At 37.8% G+C, this 19,419-nt stretch overlaps 1 protein-coding gene across 7 annotated transcripts in view; it reads right to left on the bottom strand.

Moving 5' to 3' along the window:
• TTBK2 (tau tubulin kinase 2) overlaps nt 1-19,419 on the bottom strand; it is a 166,633-nt gene that overhangs the window by 46,075 nt on the left and 101,139 nt on the right. For all 7 annotated transcript variants that reach the window (XM_067029086.1, XM_059059477.2, XM_067029089.1 and 4 more), the window contains 3 exons: nt 18,519-18,584; nt 14,396-14,488; nt 13,390-13,515 (listed from right to left, as the gene is read on the bottom strand). In XM_067029086.1, the coding sequence (XP_066885187.1) occupies nt 13,390-13,515; nt 14,396-14,488; nt 18,519-18,584 (285 nt within the window). The remainder of the gene's footprint in view (nt 1-13,389; nt 13,516-14,395; nt 14,489-18,518; nt 18,585-19,419) is intronic.

Raw genomic sequence — 19,419 nt, forward strand, 5'->3', positions numbered from 1 at the left:
CAAGGACCAGCAACGAACAGTGCTGGACACCCTATACCCAACAAAGAGCGAGACAGGTCTACAGCCCCATCCATTAGCAGAGAGGCTGCCTAGAATCATATTAAGGCTACCAACATCCCCATACACGCCACCAGACGTGGACCTGCCCGCCAGGGAGACGGGATCCAGCCTCATCCACCAGAACAGGGGCACTGGTCCCCCTAACCAGGAAACCTGCTCAACCCACTGAACCAACCTCAGCCACTGGGGACAGCCACCAAAAACAACGGGAACTACGAACCTGCAGCCTGCAAAAGGGAGACCCCAAACACAGTAAGATAAGCAAAATGAGAAGACAGAAAAACACACAGCAGATGAAGGAACAAGATAAAAACACACCAGACCTAACAAATGAAGAGGTAATAGCCAGTCTACCTGAAAGAGAATTTAGAATAATGATGGTGAAGATGATGTAAAATCTTGGAAATAGAATAGACAAATTGCAAGAAACAGTTAACAAGGACCTAGAAGAAATAAAGAGGAAGCAAGTAACGATGAGCAACACAATAAATGAAATGAAAAATACTCTAGATGGGATCAGTAGCAGAATAACTGAGGCAGAAGGACGGATAAGTGACCTGGAAGATAAAATAGTGGAAATAACTACTGCAGAGCAGAAGAAAGAAAAAAGAATGAAAAGAGCTGAGGACAGTCTCAGAGACCTCTGGGACAACATTAAACGCACCAACATTCGAATCATAGGGGTTCCAGAAGAAGAAGAGAAAAAGAAAGGGACTGAGAAAATATTTCAAGAGATTATAGTTGAAAAGTTCCCTAATATAGGAAAGGAAATAGTCAACCAAGTCCAGGAAGCACAGAGAGTCCCATACAGGATAAACCCAAGGATAAACACACCAAGACACATAATAATCAAACTGTCAAAAATTAAATATAAAGAAAACATATTAAAAGCAGCAAGGGAAAAACAACAAATAACACACAAGGGAATCCCCATAAGGTTAACATCTGATCTTTCAGCAGAAACTCTACAAGCCAGAAGGGAGTGGCAGGACATATTTAAAGTGATGAAGGAAAAAAACCTACAACCAAGATTACTCTACCCAGCAAGGATCTCATTCAGATTTGATGGAGAAATTAAAACCTTTACAGACAAGCAAAAGCTGAGAGAGTTCAGCACCACCAAACCAGCTTTACAGCAAATGCTAAAGGAACTTCTCTAAGCAAGAAACATAAGAGAAGGAAAAGACCTACAAGAACAACCCGAAACAATTAAGTAAACGGTAATAGGAACGCACATATCAATAATTACCTTAAATGTAAATGGATTAAATGCTCCCACCAAAAGACACAGACTGGCTGAATGGATACAAAAACAGGACCCATATATATGCTGTCTACAAGAGACCCACTTCAGACCTAGGGACACTTACAGGCTGAAAGTGAGCGGATGAAAAAGGATATTCCATGCAAATGGAAATCAGAAGAAAGCTGGAGTAGCAATTCTCATATCAGACAAAATAGACTTTAAAATAAAAACTATTACAAGAGACAAAGAAGGACACTACATAATGATCAAGGGATCGATCCATGAAGAAGATATAACAATTGTAAATATTTATGCACCCAACATAGGCGCACCTCAATACATAAGGAAAATACTAACAGCCACAAAAGGGGAAATTGACAGTAACACAATCATAGTAGGGGACTTTAACACCCCACTGTCACCAATGGACAGATCATCCAAAATGAAAATAAATAAGGAAACACAAGCTTTACATGATAGATTATAAAAGATGGATTTACTTGATATTTATAGGACATTCCATTCAAAAACAACAGAATACACTTTTTTCTCAAGTGCCCATGGGACATTCTCCAGGATAGATCATATATTGGGTCATAAATCTAGCCTTGGCAAATTTAAGAAAATTGAAATCGTATCAAGTATCTTTTCTGACCACAACGCTATGAGACTAGATATCAACTACAGGAAAAGATCTGTAAAAATACAAACACATGGAGGCTAAGTGATCACTGAAGAAATCAAAGAGGAAATCAAAAAGTACTTAGAAACAAATGACAATGGAGACACGATGACCCAAAACCTATGGGATACAGCAAAAGCAGTTGTAAGAGGGAAGTTTATAGCAATACAATCATACCTTAAGAAACAGGAAGCATCTTGAATGAACAACCTAACTTTGCACCTAAAGCAATTAGAGAAGGAAGAACAAAAAAAAACCCAAATTTAGCAGAAGGAAAGAAATCATAAAGATCAGATCAGAAATAAATCAAAAAGAAATGAAGGAAACAATAGCAAAGATCAATAAAAGTAAAAGCTGGTTCTTTGAGAAGATAAATAAAATTGATAAACCATTAGCCAGACTCATCAAGAATAAAAGGGAGAAGACTCAAATCAATAGAATTAGAAATGAAAAAGGAGATGTAACAACTGACTCTGCAGAAATACAAAAGATTATTAGAGATTACTACAAGCAACTCTATGCCAATAAAATGGACAACCTGGAAGAAATGGACAAATTCTTAGAAATGCACAACCTGCCAAGACTGAACCAGGAAGAAATAGAAAATATGAACAGACCAATCACAAGCACTGAAATTGAAACTGTGATTGAAAATCTTCCAACAAACAAAAGCCCAGGACCAGATGGCTTCACAGGCAAATTCTATCAAACATTTAGAGAAGAGCTAACACCTATCCTTCTCAAACTCTTCCAAAAGATAGCAGAGGGAGGAACACTCCCAAACTCATTCTATGAGGCCACCATCACCCTGATACCAAAACCAGACAAAGACATCACAAAGAAAGAAAACTAGAGGCCAATATCACTGATGAACATAGATGCAAAAATCCTCAACAAAATACTAGCAAACAGAATCCAACAGCACATTAAAAGGATCATACACCATGATCAAGTGGGGTTTATTCCAGGAATGCAAGGATTCTTCAATATATGCAAATCAATCAACGTGATACACCATATCAACAAACTGAAGGAGAAAAACCATATGATCATCTCAATAGATGCAGAGAAAGCTTTTGACAAAATTCAACACCCATTTATGATAAAAACCCTGCAGAAAGTAGGCATAGAGGGAACTTTCCTCAATATAATAAAGGCCATATATGACAAACCCACAGCCAGCATCGTTCTCAATGGTGAAAAACTGAAACCATTTCCACTAAGATCAGGAACAAGACAAGGTTGCCCACTCTCACCACTCTTATTCAACATAGTTTTGGAAGTTCTAGCCACAGCAATCAGAGAAAATAAAGAAATAAAAGGAATCCAAATAGGAAAAGAAGAAGTAAAGCTGTCACTGTTTGCAGATGACATGATACTATACATAGAGAATACTAAGGATGCTACCAGAAAACTACTAGAACTAATCAATGAATTTGGTAAAGTAGCAGGATACAAAATTAATGCACAGAAATCTCTGGCATTCTTATACACTAATGATGAAAAATCCGAGAGGGAAATTAAGAAAACACTCCCATTTACCATTGCAACAAAAAGAATAAAATATCTAGGAGTAAACCTACCTAAGGAGACAAAAGACTTGTTTGCAGAAAACTATAAGACATTGATGAAAGAAATTAAAGATGATACAAATAGGTGGAGAAATATACCATGTTCTTGGATTGGAAGAATCAACATTGTGAAATATGACTCTATTACCCAAAGCAATCTACAGATTCAATGCAATCCCTATCAAATTACCACTGGCATTTTTTACAGAACTAGAACAAAGAATTTCACAATTTGTATGGAAACACAAAAGACCCCGAATAGCCAAAGCAATCTTGAGAACGAAAAATGGAGCTGGAGGAATTAGGCTCCCTGACTTCAGACTATACTACAAGGCCGCAGTCATCAAGACAGTATGGTACTGGCACAAAAACAGAAATATAGATCAATGGAACAGGACAGAAAGCCCAGAGATAAACCCACACACATATGGTCACCTTATCTTTGATAAAGGAGGGAAGGATATACAGTGGAGAAAAGACAGCCTCTTCGACAAGTGGTGCTGGGAAAACTGGACAGCTACCTGTAGAAGTATGAAATTAGAACACTCCCTAACACCATACACAAAAATAAACTCAAAATGGGTTAAAGACCTAAATGTAAGGCCAGACACTATCAAACTCTTAGAGGAAAACATAGGCAGAACACTCTATGACAAAAACCACAGCAAGATCCTTTTTGACCCATCTCCTAGAGAAATGGAAATAAAAACATAAATAAACAAATGGGATCTAATGAAACTTAAAAGCTTTTGCACAGCAAAGGATACCATAAACAAGACCAAAAGACAACCCTCAGAATGGGAGGAAATAGTTGCAAATGAAGCAACTGACAAAGGATTAATATCCAAAATTTATAAGCAACTCAGGCAGCTCAATAACAAAAAAACAAACAACCCAATCCAAAAATGGGCAGAACTAAATAGACATTTCTCCAAAGAAGATATACAGATTGCCAACAAACACATGAAAGAATGCTCAACATCATTAATCATTAGAGAAATGCAAATCAAAACTACAATGAGATATTATCTCACACCGGTCAGATTGGCCATCATGAAAAACTCTAGAAACAATAAATGCTGGAGAGCGTGTGGAGAAAAGGGAACCCTCTTGCACTGCTGGTGGGAATGTAAATCGATACAGCCACTATGGAGAACAGTATGGAGGGTCCTTAAAAAACTACAAATAGAACTACCATATGACCCAGCAATCCCACTACTGGGCATATACCCTGAGAAAACCATAATTCAAAAAGAGTCATGTACCAAAATGTTTATTGCAGCTCTATTTACGATAGCCAGGACATGGAAGCAACCTAAGTGTCCATCAAGAGATGAATGGATAAGGAAGATGTGGCACATATATACAATGGAATATTACTCAGCCATAAAAAGAAATGAAACTGAGTTATTTGTAATGAGGTGGATAGACCTGGAGTCTGTCATACAGAGTGAAGTAAGTCAGAAGGAGAAAAACAAATACCGTATGCTAACACATATATATGGAATCTAAAAAAAAAAAAAATGTCATGAAGAGATTAGTGGTAGGATGGGAATAAAACACAGACCTACTAGAGCATGGACTTGAGGATATGGGGAGGGGGAAGGGTAAGCTGTGAAGATGTGAGAGAGTGTCAGGGACATATACACACTACCAAATGTAAATTAGATAGCTAGTGGGAAGCTGCCGCATAGCACGGGGAGTTCACCTCTGTGCTTTGTGACCACCTAGAGGGGTGGGATAGGGAGGGTGGGAGGGAGGGTGACACAAGAGGGAAGAGATATGGGAACATATGTATATGTATAACTGATTCACTTTGTTGTAAAGGAGAAACTAACACACTATTGTAAAACAGTTATACTCAAATAAAGATGTTAAAAATATATATATATAGATGAAACAGCAACTGGAAGGTAAAACAGAACCATGTTCATAAAAAAAAAAAGGTAGAAAAGCCTTAGCCGTGGCGGGCAGGGCCTAGGCAGGGGTGGGGTTTGGGCAGTGGGCGGGGCCTATGCTTAGGACCCACAGGGCTGGAAAAGGCCCTGGGGGGTATGGGGCTTAGGCTCAATGGAACAGAAGGGGTCCAGGCGTGCCTCTGGTCTCAGAGGGTGGGGGACCCGGCCTGGGAGCCCAGCAGGCTTCCTGGGCCCTAGTGGGTGACGCAAACACCCTCTGCTCCTCTAGTCCTGGAGGGCCCCTCCCACCTGCCTCTCATGTTCTCCCCTAGGAGGGCATCCCTCCTATGCCCCCAGGACCGATGTGGCCTGGAGGGTTCTTTGGAGGGCAGGCGACCTGGCCTGGGAGCTCAGCAGGTTTTCCAGGCTCGAGTGGGCAGGGCAATACCCTTATTCTTTATAGCAATCATTCATCTGACATAGATATAATGCCTTAGGGAAGCACCCCTCCTCTTATCCTTAGCACAAATGCAATCAATAGCTTTATCATATTTATCTCCACATGAAATCCCAGTTTGCCCTTTTAAAGAAAATGCAGACAAAGTCCAATGTTTGAAAAACAAGAACTATTTGCAATGTGATATTGAGGACTGAGAAGCCTGAATTCTTCTCAGTTAATAAGTGGTAAATTAATGGATCAATAAAGCACTTAACCAGCAGAGCACAATGACAATGCTGGCTTGGCTGATTCAAAGATAGACTATTTACGGCAAAAGAAACTGCCTCACTTCAGTGATAAGTAGATGCAGTAGAGGAAAAGAAATGCACAGGTTCTAGATTTCTCTCCTCTTCTGCGGGTTTTTTAGCAGCATTGGTAGAGGGGGAAAGAATTACATTGCACGCATCCTTTGGAGAACAGAACCAAAAAAAGAAAAATCAAATAAAGAGAATTAGTTGAAGAAACTTCAGAGTTTTAGGCTTTCACCACTTATAAGATACTAGGATGACTCAGGAGTGCCCCTTGGTCGGCTACCCCAGGTGACTTGAGGCAGTGTGAGGCAGCATGGTTGCTCAGCCACTGTGCTGCCTGATACCAATGTCATTTCTTCCAGGTGCTCATCAGCCCACAAGGTAAACTGGCAATGTCTAAGCTTCTCGATGCCTCCTAAAAAGCTCAATGAAAAAGGTAAGCAACATTTTCTTTTTGCCATAACAGGACAAAGCAGCATAAAGGAAATAGAAGTTCTATTAACATAGAAGTAATGTTGAGTACAATACAAGAATGAAGAAAAGCGTGATAATTATAAGCAAATGCAGTGTGTCACTGAGGTACATGTAAAACCACTTTCATTTACATGATGCTTTACAATTTACAAAACATTCTCACAATTACCTCATTAAAATCTTAACAACACTGTGGGGTGGGCATTTTCACCATTTCACAGAAAACAGGTTTAGAAAGGCCATACAAATGGTGTGTAGCAAAGCACCAACTGAAACAGCTCTTTTAAGTGCAGTGCCATTTCCACCATGTTAGAGTCACAGCCAGTCAGCAGGTGTTGAGCTGCACCTCACAGGCCTGCAAGCCCTGTACTTGCCAAGCCTCAAGACTGAAGAAAGAGCCAAGAGACAGTGACAGAGACATCAGTGGTTTATTGGAAAGGGAACCTTACATGTCCGCAGCAAAAGGGTCCTGGAGCAACACCCCACGGTGCATGGCAGACAGCAGGCAGGTCATGGCAGCAATCTTCACTACCAGGGGAAGAAGGAGGCTACCACTGATAGGGGAAATTGATGTCAGCTTGGCTCATCAGTTACCAGGGAAACCAGCAACTGGGGCACGTCCCTCACAGCCCCTCAGATTAATGACCATCACAATGGCTGTTTCCCTTTAATAAACTAGCAGGTGGAGCTGTTCTGGCCTAAGAACTAGAATAATCACAAGCTGGGCCAGGGGGCAAGGCCATTCATGTGAGCAGGGTGTAGATGAAGCAGGGACTTGTCGAGCAGGGGATGTACAGAGAGCAAGAGAACTGCCATCTTGAGTGGTTACCAGGCAAGGCAAAAACAGTATAAAGTTGAAATTATCCTTGAAAGCTTCTTAAGATGCCCATAAATAAAGTACAGGATAGTAGTTGTACTAGATGCAAAATAGCTACATTTTTTTTCTCCAGCATTGGGAGAGACTTCTATTTCTTCAGATTAATGTGAATGAAGCTACCTACATTTAGGGGTTATATTGTACCCCCAAAATTACTGTCCTTTTAAACATTAGAATCATAGTCAGTGCAGCCTGATTGCTGTGAATGAGAGAAAGAGTGAGGGAACAGCAGATTCACAAAGGCACACAGGACATGGCTAAGCCAAAGGGCAAGCAGAATCACAGACACGTTAAAACTGTTCCATCTCCTGCATATGCAGCTGAATTTACGTGAGTCAAGTAAACATGGATGTTCTGTGACTCTACTGTATTCTACATAGTTATATCAAATACCCATTCATCGACTCAGACATACACTGAATGCCTACTACGCTGGGTGCTAGGAATGCAAGAGCGAACAAAACACAGTCTTGTCTTCAGAGAGTTTGCATTTAACAGAAGCAACAATCAGATTAAGCAGATTTCATTCAATTTGGCAAACTTTTATTCAATGCCTATCATTGTGCTAACTTCTTGAGAAAACTGAGATAAATGTGCAAGGTACTGGCTCTAATGGAATTTATCTAGTAAAGAGAGAAAACAAAGTACCACTATAAGAGTTTAGCATAAGAAATCACTCCTGTCTGAAAGGAATCAGAGGAGACTGTGGCATCTGAGTCGGGCCTTCAATTTCATAAGACAAGCAGCATTATGACACACAGGCATTCCAGGCAGGACAAGCTGGAAGAAGTGCTAGGAGTCCAATTTGACTGCACTGAGGGGTACTTATGGAACACATAAGTACAACTGAGAACGAAAGGAGATAATTAAAAGAGGGAAAGCAAGAATTCATCCACTTCTCTCCATCTCCACTGCTTATATCCAAGTCAAGACCATCATCATTCCTTGCCTAGGAAGATGCTATCTCCCAGCCTCCCCTGCAGTTAGAATTGAGCCAATGTGAATGGGTTCTGGTCACAGGGGTATATGCCAAAGTGTTTAGATCACTTCCAGGCCTGGTCTGAAACCCCTAAACCATCATCTATACTTGCTCTTCCCTTTCCTGATGACTGTAAAGGCCATGGATTAAAGACAGCAGTGTCAATATATGGGTGGAGCCTGGACGTTCAAGATACCACTTGAGAGTTGCCCAGGAGAGAGGCCCAACTTAACTACACTGTTTTGTGAGCAAAAAATAAACCTTTGTGGTGTTAAGACACTGATTTTTAAAATATTTCTCTTTTTCTAAGGCATAGCTCAGCCTCTCTCAATACCTTCCTAAGTAATCTCTAATTCTCCTCTGCCTCATTTGAACACACACAACTACAAAAGCAATCCTCTTCAAACACAAATTGGATCACCATGCTCCTGTTTATTAGACTCCAAGGCTTCCTGTTGCACTAGAATAAAATCAAACTCCTTAACAAGGCTGACAAGGCCCTCCTGGCCTCTGCCTTACTTTCCAATCTTGTCTCAAACCACTTTCTCCCCTCATTTGCTACATTCTAGCCACTTGTCTTCTTTCCGTTCTTTTCTCACATCAGAGCCTATGCTCATGTTCTTCCTTTTGCTTGTAACCTTCTTCCTCTTGTCTTTGCTCTCCACATGATCAATACAGTCCCGTTTTTTAGGGCTCAGCTGAAATGGCAGCTTAAGCAAGAGAGACCTTCCCTCACATCTTATTTTATGGGATGTTCCCCCTTGTTACTCTAACTCAACCTCTTGTTTGTTTGCTTCACAAGCAGCCCATCTGTTCCAAAAATTTTAACTTTGTCATCATTAGAGTCAGGGGATCCTAAAACGACTCTAAGTCCCCCAAAGCAAGAGGCAAGCCTGCTAAATTTTGATGTAATCTCTGTATAAATAGTCCCATTCCTAAACCTGGAAAGTATATTAACAAGATTAATGACATTTAGTTGGCTTTGGATTTCCTTGCTCATATCCTCTGATTTTAGCAATGCTGTGTCAGTGTGTGAACTGGCTGATATACACATTTTAGTTTCAGGCTCACCAACAGTGTGTATATTTACGGGTTTCATTAGTCTTCTCAATTTGCTAAATGATGCTTAACATAATCTGACACTCTAATAAAGATACTTTTTTTGTTCTTATGTCAGGATCATGGATCCTATTAGTTACTGACAATAATTTCTGATAATTTTTCAAATAACTTTTTAGTTCTGTCCCTGAAATTTTATTAGCCACTCATGTTAGTATTTACTTAACAGTGCCTGCTGTGTTTGTGGCCACCTCTCTAAGGAAGGCATGCTGGTAAACTAGAAAGAGCTTGGGCCTTTTTGAATGAGTCAGAAATGGGTTCAGATACCACCTCTAGCACCACTAGTTTTCCCAGGCAACATGTCTAAACTAAGTTTTCATAACAGAGGGATAATACTACTACCCAGGTATTATTGTGACAATGCTGTGTATCATTACTGTGATAATAATGTGTAAAGGCACCAAGGGCTCTTCTTTATCTAATCTGATGCTGCTATCTTAATTTCCCATTAACTAGTAACAGTGTCACCTAGAGGAGGAGTCCTGTGGTAGAATTCTAGGTTGATAAGATTTCCTAGGCATCCCTTAGAAATATCTCCCTTTCTCAAAACACTTTAAGAGGATTTATTTAAATTATAAGGTGGCAACAACAAGATCGAATGTTTTAATCACTATGTACATTTCTGAAAATGTTGACCCAGCACTTTTTTTAAACTTTTAATTTGAAATAATTATAGATTCATAGGAAATTGTAAAAATAGTACAAAGAAGTCTCCTTTACCCAGTTTGCAGTAACATCTTAAATAACTAGAGTACAATATCAAAAACAGGAAAATGACATTGCTACAATCCAGACAGTTTATCAAATTTCACCAGTTTTACATGTACTTGTGTGTGTATAGTTCTATACAATTTTATCACCAGAGAAGATTCATGGCCCAGCACTCGTCTCTTATAGTTGATATACTCTTTCAAAATCTAACAACAAAAACAATCCACAGGTTCTATATCTGAGGATTCAACCAACTAGATCAAAAATATTTAAAAATCCAGGAAGTCCCAAAAAGCAAAACTTACCAGCAACGATTTACATAGCATTTACACTATATTAGGTATTATAAGTAATGTAGAGATAACTTAAAGTAAATGAGAGAATGTGCATAAGTTATATACAAATATTATGCCATTTTATATAAGGGACTTGAGAAACCATGATGCCCAGGGGTCCTGGAACCAATCCCCTGCAGATATTGAGTGCTGACTGTATTCATAATAAGATATCTGCTTTAATCTTGACTATAATTCTAATATCACCTTTAGTTTAACAGACAGAAAACAGTATTTATGCACTCATGAGAGCTGATTTTTCTTATATTTCCTGAGTAGGAGATTATTAGGCAAAGTAAGATTCAATTCAATCTTCCTAACATTTGTTGAAAATTTAGGTGCCAGGCACAGTGCCAGGGTAGTATGAAATAAAAAACCAAAATAAGACATGTCTGTTCCCCCAGGATTTAAAAGCCAGTAGGTAAGACAGACATACATAAATACTAAGTATAAACTTGGGTGTAATTTCCCAAAACACCATAAAGCTTTCCAAAAGCAAGTGTCAACCTTTATTCAACCTGAGACATGCATAAAAGATTCCCAGTAGAGAGCAAACAGCTCTCCTCTCTAGGTCTGCTTATGCTGTCAGAGTGAGCACTAGCAGGTTACTGGTAATGTGCTGGCCATATGCAACTTGTTAAGATAATGTTCTCTGGCAAGAAACTATGATGTTTAAGGATTCACAAACACAGACATTCACAGTGAAAGTGGCTTTGGAAAACAGCATCATTTAACACTTGAACATTCAGATTCAAAGTAGAGGGGACTTCCCTGGTGGCACTATAGTTAGGACTCTGCGCTCCCAATGCAGGGGGTCCAGGTTTGATCCCTTGTCAGGGAACTAGATCCCACATGCATGCCACAACGAAGAGTTCACATGCCGCAACTGAGGAGCCGGCATGCCGCAACTAAGGAGCCTGCATGCTGCAACTAAGACCCGGCGCAACCACATAAATAAATAAAATAAAAATTAAAACAAACAAAGTAGAGTAATTTTTCTCAAAATGAAGACTGCAGCAGAGCATTGTGAGGAAAGCAAGAGACAGAAACTGCAAAGGTCAGATCTTTTTGGAACCTGACATCACATTGATACTAGTCATCAGAATACACCCGTCACTTACGCCAACATCTTTTTCCCAATTATCCTTCTCCCATCTACCTGTCCTCTGCTCCCACTCACTGCTTACTGAAAATCAGACAGCAAAAAAGAAGTAGATTATTTATAGAATCTGTGAAACAATGAAAATGTTATGCCTGCTCGCTCTCTTCCTAAAATAGGGAAATTACTATAGTTTGTTTTGTTATCAGGTGACAGAAACACAGAGATTCCCCTTAGAGAATGTCCAACTGAAAAACCTGAGAACAATACTTTGTTAATTTAAATTAAATTAATTATAGGTCTAAGTTTCAAACTTTAGCTGGTGAACATTAGTCTTCTTTAGATTATAGGTGTAACTAAGCAGAGAATGTAATTAAAATTTTTTTGCTGTGTAAACTTTAATATTCACATGCAAACTTTGTCAACAAAAAAATTATTAGCACCCCATGAGAAAGTTGTAACAATTCCTAGCCCCTTTTGAATCTAGCCTTACAAGTAAAATATCATTATTTTATTGCAAGTAACATGAACTCCTGCATTTTAGAAAATCCATATAAAATATAAATGAGAACATATTCCAAAGTGACTCATATACAATGTATTTCCTCCATTTGTTAGCCTATACAGTTTATAACTCAAAATAGCCATATAGAAAAGAATAACACAGGCTCACCTACTTAAGGTCTCTAAGGACACAAGGCTGTATGTTGCCTCTCTGCTTTATATTCTGTATGTATTATACAAAACATGCATTTTCACAAAGAACTAGTTATTATATGCAAATAAGTTCACTGTGCTGTAGACAATCTTTTAGTCTTTTGACACTGACAACACTTTAGAATATGAAACTTTCATTAACAGGCAGTAAAGCCTATATGCTGTCCTTTGTAGATAAAAATGATACATTAATATATTATTTTTAAAATTATTATTATTAATCAATGTGTGCCTTGCATTTATGTTTTCAGTGGTAGTGATTATCTCGCATTAAGCTCTGACCAAGTTCCCCCTGAGAGCAACAGAATCTTCTGAAATCTAGCTGGTTGGGGTTAAGGATGCAATTTGTGGTAATCCTAGTCACCCTTGTAAGCCCTCATTAACTGATGCTCTGAGGAAATGTTTCACTCACCACAGACAAAACGGAGCCAGTAATCTTCACTGACTGCTGTCTCATAGCATATTAACATACAATATGCAGCCCTCAAGCCCTCGACACACACATTACCTAGTTGGACATTTCCTTCTGGTCAATAAATTAGCTATAGGATTTTCATAATTTGAACTATCAGCAATTCTATACACCAGAAGAACCACAGCAGGAACAGTTAAAATGTTACATGATGAACAAACCTAAAACTCTAATGAAGTATGTTCGTCCAGAAGGGAGGCAACACACACATGCGTGCTCACTTGTGGGCATGGACACTGTCATCATCAGTCAATTTAACCACATTTCTCAGGATGTATTAAAATAGTATTATTCTAGGGACTTCCCATACTCATTTACAGCACCCTCAACAGTACAATGAGTGAAGACAGACTAAATGAGAGAAAAGAATTAACCCACAGAACTCACAAAGATGATTACCTGGTAGTCTGGTTTTGTAAAATAATCCAAAGAGGAGATGTGGTCCAGAAAGATGCTGAATTCTGCAGGGAGATGTTTCAACATAAGCCTGTGGTCATACCTCTCCTTAATAGAGCCCACTTGTTCCTGGGAAGTAAAGAGAAAAGGAACCAAAGTCAATTTCTCTTGGCAGCTACAATTAAGAGCCTCTCAGTAACAGTCTCAAGGGTATGTACTACAGAATGAGACAGTGGGTAATTAAGCATAAAGCAAGAAGTGAGCTCTTACTAATAGCTAACAGCTTAATGCACACTGCTTTAAGGGGGCAGGGGGAGGGGACTGTAGTGCAGAACCAAAGGGGTAACACAGGTCTGCATCAGTGAACACATAGCTCCCCCAAAGAAAGAGCTGAACTTAAATCTGGTCTATTTTTCTTTATCAACACATGCATTTATAGTTTTCAAATCGAACAATATAATGTGACAATTAAAAACTAAAAGCTTAACTGACTTATAAAAAAGAAAAAAGAGAACTAGTAAAAATAAAACCTAAGAGGGAGGGCTAGAAGTCAAATCAGAAATGACAATTGTACTTAAATTAGTATCTATTCTCCATGTACATGAAAAAAGTCATAACATTAATTACATCTCTAATATCAGCTCACAGAAAGAAAAATATACGTATTGGGATATAGTGAAAATGTTTGTAACTTTTAATTCTTATGTATAAGTATCTCAACAAAAATGCCTACCCAGAAATTTTTACTCCTTCCCCTACCAAAACTAACATTTCCATTTCTTTTTAAAGGTTTTATTTTATTTTTTTAATAGTTATTTATTTATTTGGCTGTGCCGGGTCTTAGTTGTGGCATGCGGGATCTTTAGTTGCGGCATTCAGGCTCTTAGCTGTGGCATGTGGGATCTAGTTCCCTGACCAGGGATCGAACCCGGGCCCCCTGCATTGGGAGCATGGAGTCTTAACCACAGAACCAGCAGGGAAGTCCTAACATTTCCATTTCCAAAATTACCTTGTCCTTTATTTTTCTCCAAGGCAGCTGACCAACCACAAATTCCACCAACATGTAGAATAAGGACCAAAGGTCATCATGTCTTCCCATTTCCTTAATAAGCAAAAGAGAATTCAGTCACATTACATTACCACTCCTTGTGAGTACATTACATTGTCTAAGGCCTAACTATTGTGTTTCATTTTCCTGTAAAACCATCTGGTAGGTATATCTATTTATCTGTATAGCTATACAGCAATCTACATGACATAACAGATATACTGAAAAATTTTTGATACAAAGAACATCCCCAAACCCAGAAATGCTGGAAATAATTAAGAGCCCATTAATTAATAAATGAGTTCACTAATTAGTAAAGGAAGGTGGTTGCCAAGGGCTTGGAGGAAGGGGGAAAGGGGAATTAGTGTTTAGTGGGTACAGAGTTTCAGTGTTGCAAAATGAAAAAGTTCTAGAAATCTGTTGCACAATAATATGAATATACTTAACACTACTGAATTGTATACCTAAAAATGGTTAAGGTGGTAAATTTAATGTTATGTGTTCTTTACTACAATAATTTTTTAAAAAAAGCAAAGGAAATCTTAAGAGCCAATATTAAAAAAAAGCTGGAAACATGAGAAGCAACCCAATACTGAAGCTCTGGCTTTGGCTGTTTTGGGGGCATTTGTCATAGGTTTGCCAACAAGAGTTTTATCAATCATGAAGGGGACAGGTGTAAAAGCACTGAGCCTACACAAGACAGGATTTGTAACTTCCCCACCTCTACCCCCCAACATACAGCTAGGACCCTCAAAGGACTATCTTTAGTGCAGTATTTGGTATGTATGTTATACTACAATAATTTTTTTCTGTAAATTTTGACCACTATCAAAAAGGTAAAGCGAGTGGTTAAAAAAAATTTGCCCTGAGAATTTGTTACCATAGGACTACCCCTCACTCAGATCTGGGGTTTAAATTTATATTGTTTGTGTGGTCCAGGAAACCTGGCCCAGAAATTAAGTGTTTTCTGGGTGATCCTGTCCTACAGTAATGACAGATGCAAATGAAAATCCTCTCAAGACACCCTTAAATTCAGACTTCATTGAATTCCTATAGATAAAGCCCCACCAAATATAAGTTCATTATTGAAATTATAAAATATATTAGAAAGCAAGCTACCATAAACTAACAGCAAGAAAAACTATACAGCAGAATTAGATATCCAAGAATTTCAGAATGGAATTATAAGATATAGAATAGGAAATAAGATATTTTAAATGTTTAAAAACTAGAATCAAAGTCACAAGAAAGGAAGCATATTCTCTCCGCCCAAATAAAAAGACCAATTAGATTTATAAAAAGACTAAAAAGAACATTTAGAAATAGAAAGCACAAATATGAAATTAGAAACTCAATGGTTAGGGAATTTCCTGGCAGTCCAGTGGTTAGGTGCTTTCACTGCCAAGGGCCTGGGTTCAATCCCCAGTCAGGGAACTAAGATCCCACAAGCCACGTGGCATGGCCAAAACACCACCACCACTAACATCAACAACAAAAATCCACGCTCAGTGGACAGGTTAAAAGCTGATCAAACACACCAGAAAAAAAGAATTAATGAACTGGAGGACAGAGCTGAAGAAATTATCTAGAATGCAAAAAAGAGACCAAAAGAGAAAACCTCAGAGTGAACTTAAAAGGCACGGAAGACAGAACAAGAAGGTTTAATATGCGTCAATTTGGAGATATGAAAATAAAGGTACAGAGAGAAAGGAAAAGAGGCAATATTTAAACAAGCAATGTCTGAGAATCTTCCAGAATAGATGAAAGATGTGAATGTTCAGGAAGCAAAACAAATCTCAAAACAAAATAAATATAAAGAAATCCACACCAAGGCACATGCAGGACACCAAAGACAAAGAGAAGATATCAAAAGTAGTCAAGAAAAAAAGGACAAATTAAATACAAAGTAACAACAATACGTGGACAAAGATCTCAGTAGCAACCACAGAACCAGAAGAAAGTAAAATAATTTCTTCAAAGTACTGCCATAAAACAAATATTAACAAAGGATTAAAATGAAGGAAAACAATGAGATGAAGTAAACAGAGTTTGTCAAGTATTTGAAAAGTCCTTGTATTGTTTGGGAATTATTTACGTTAAAATGTAAGATTCTCTAAATAAACTTGCTTTTACTTAAAAAAAAAATTTAAGATTTAGGTACCCAAAATATAGAAATGCAGTGTATTAAGTTTAGAAATTATCCAATCATGGTTGCAGAGTATGGAAGAAAGAAGTATATTTTAGAACTACCTGGTAATTCTTTTTAAATTAGACAAGACCCTCTCAAGGTTCCACTAGCTGCACTCCTGTGTCACCACATACACTGACAATCACTGTTATGAAGCTGTGTTACTGTGTAAAGCATTCTATTCCTCAGGTGTGTTGGGAGCAGAAAAGAAGGGTAAGAACCACTGATATACACTATCAAATTTCTCTACCAAGATTAATAAGCAGGTTAACAGAGCAACTGCTAGAGCACTCTATGCTGGAAAGGCTTTTAGAAGAAATCTCTACTCTTCAAATTAAAAAAAAAAAAAAAAAATATATATATATATATATATATATATATATATAAAATCTCTTTCTAGTAGCTATTTTGAAAATGTTTATATAGCTATTATGATCTCTGAAAATGTTTATGCTTATCTCAAAAAGAATGTCCTATTCCAAAGATTCCAATGTGGACATATTCTTTAACAGAATTAATTAGAAAGCATAGTACTTCTACACTTTTGCAAGAATCTACCTGGAGGATGTGTACTTTCTTTTCAAGGTAGAATAATTAACTAAATACCATAAAATAAAGCAACACTGAATCAAACCAAATGAGTTAAAATGCTCGGCAGAGTGCTACACACTGATAAAAATACTTTTCTTATTTTCAATTTATAATCACATCCTAAGAAACCAAATTAACTGAAGCATAGCATATAAAACCACAGCATTCTCTTCCTATTACATTTAGCATTGGTCAAGTTATTATTTTTTTTTAATTTATTTATTTTTGGCTGCGTTGGGTCTTTGTTGCTGTGTGTGGGCTTTCTCTAGTTGCAGTGAGCGGCGGCTACTCTTTGTTTAGGTGCGCAGCCTTCTCACTGCAGTGGCTTCTCCTGTTGCAGAGCACAGGCTCTAGGCACATGGGTTTCAGTAGCTACGGCGCACGGGCTCAGTAGTTGTGGCTCACGGGCTCTAGAGCGCAGGCTCAATAGTTGTGGCACACAGGCTTAGTTGCTCCGCGGCATGTGGGATCTTCCCAGACCAGGGCTCGAACCCATGACCCCTGAATTGGCAGGAGGATTCTTAACCACTGTGCCACCAGGGAAATCCTGGTCAAGTTTTTATTAAAGCAGTTTTGGCTTCACAGAACAAGAATAAGGTAACAAAAGACCAAGAAAAGATTTCTCTTTATTTTATCAAGGAATCACTGGTTATATTTCTCAACTCTGTCCAAACAAGTTCAAGAGTTGAGAATCCATAAAGTACCCACCTTTCCTATTCATAACTAAGGTTCAGGATGAGGAAAAAAAAATTTAGAGCAAAACAAAAGGATCAAAGTTAAAAAAAGAGAGAGAGAAAATTTTTAAATTTAATCCAAGAGAAGAGGTATAATGTACTAAGATGAAATAAAAATTTTAAGTTGCTATACTTTAGATCTTCATGAAAACAAAAGTTTGATGGAGAGGGGATATCAGAGATGACATGTATATTACAGATAAAATGACCTCCTTCATTAGGTATTGATAGTATGAATTCCCAAATAACTTCTTGAAATAGAACACAGATATTTTCTTTCTTCAAAATTCTATAGTAAATTTAATACTTATATCTAATTAAGGACACAAGATTCCCCATAGACATATATATAATTAGCCATTATATTTTCTGCCAAATTAAATTTTATTTTCTATGCAGCTGCACACATCTATTATCTATCCACTATACACCATACCATGCGTTAGTATTTCTAACACCTTTCCTTCTGCTCCCAAGCACTTTCCACACCTCTGTACTCTAATGTAAAGAAGCCAATCTGATTCAAGCATCAGCATGCTTATACAGCCACGACTCTAGTTCAGATACCTACCCTGTTCCGATGAGCATTGATTGATGCATAACGAACTGTCCCTCGAAAGCCTGCCACAGCTCGAGGCTACAAAATCAAGCAAAGAATAGTAACTGAGCTTTAAATAGCATAAGATTCAGCACACTTGAGCCCATGAAGTAGAAGGGAGAAACGTGTATTATTGTTAAGAAAACACTACTTAAATTTCTAACTTTTTAAATAATTGTGAAATTATAAAAATTAGAGAGAGAATATCTCTAAATCATATGTTTAAAACATATTAGTTATCAATGAGTCCCATTTTAGTTATCAATGACTCCCATTTTTTCCTACCATTTTAAAATAAAGTAGGATTTATGACAAATAAACTGTACATTAGAAAACATAAATGCTTTCATGACAAGCATCATAGTATATACATTAATATTCAAGCTCTGGTTACAAATAAGTATATTAAGACCATGAGGTCTAAGTAAAATAAGATGCCAACCTCTCTGTGTCTTGGCTATATCATACAAACTCAATTCAAAGATGGTGGCAAATTGTACCTCTCCCTGCACATGTAATTCACATATTCATAAACTTAAATTATTGGGTACTATTACCCCAAGAGTTCCCTTAATGCCCTTTACAGTCAGTCTCCTCCCTTGACTCCCAGTGTCTGGCTGGCAACCTCTGATTTCTGTCCCTCCTTAGAACTTAGAATTGTCTGGTGTTTTAGGTTTAACTATTCTAATTACTGTGTAACGGTATCTCACTGTGGTTTTAATTTTCATTTCCCTAATAACTAAAGATGTTCAGAATTTGTTCATGTACTTATTTGCCATTTGTAGTATCTATTCTTTAATGAAATGCCAATCCAAATCTTTTGCTTACTTTTATAGGTTTTTTTTTTAATTATTGAGTTTTGAGAGTTGCTTAT

This window comes from Kogia breviceps, chromosome 3, assembly GCF_026419965.1.
Source record: "Kogia breviceps isolate mKogBre1 chromosome 3, mKogBre1 haplotype 1, whole genome shotgun sequence".
NCBI lineage: Eukaryota > Metazoa > Chordata > Mammalia > Artiodactyla > Physeteridae > Kogia > Kogia breviceps.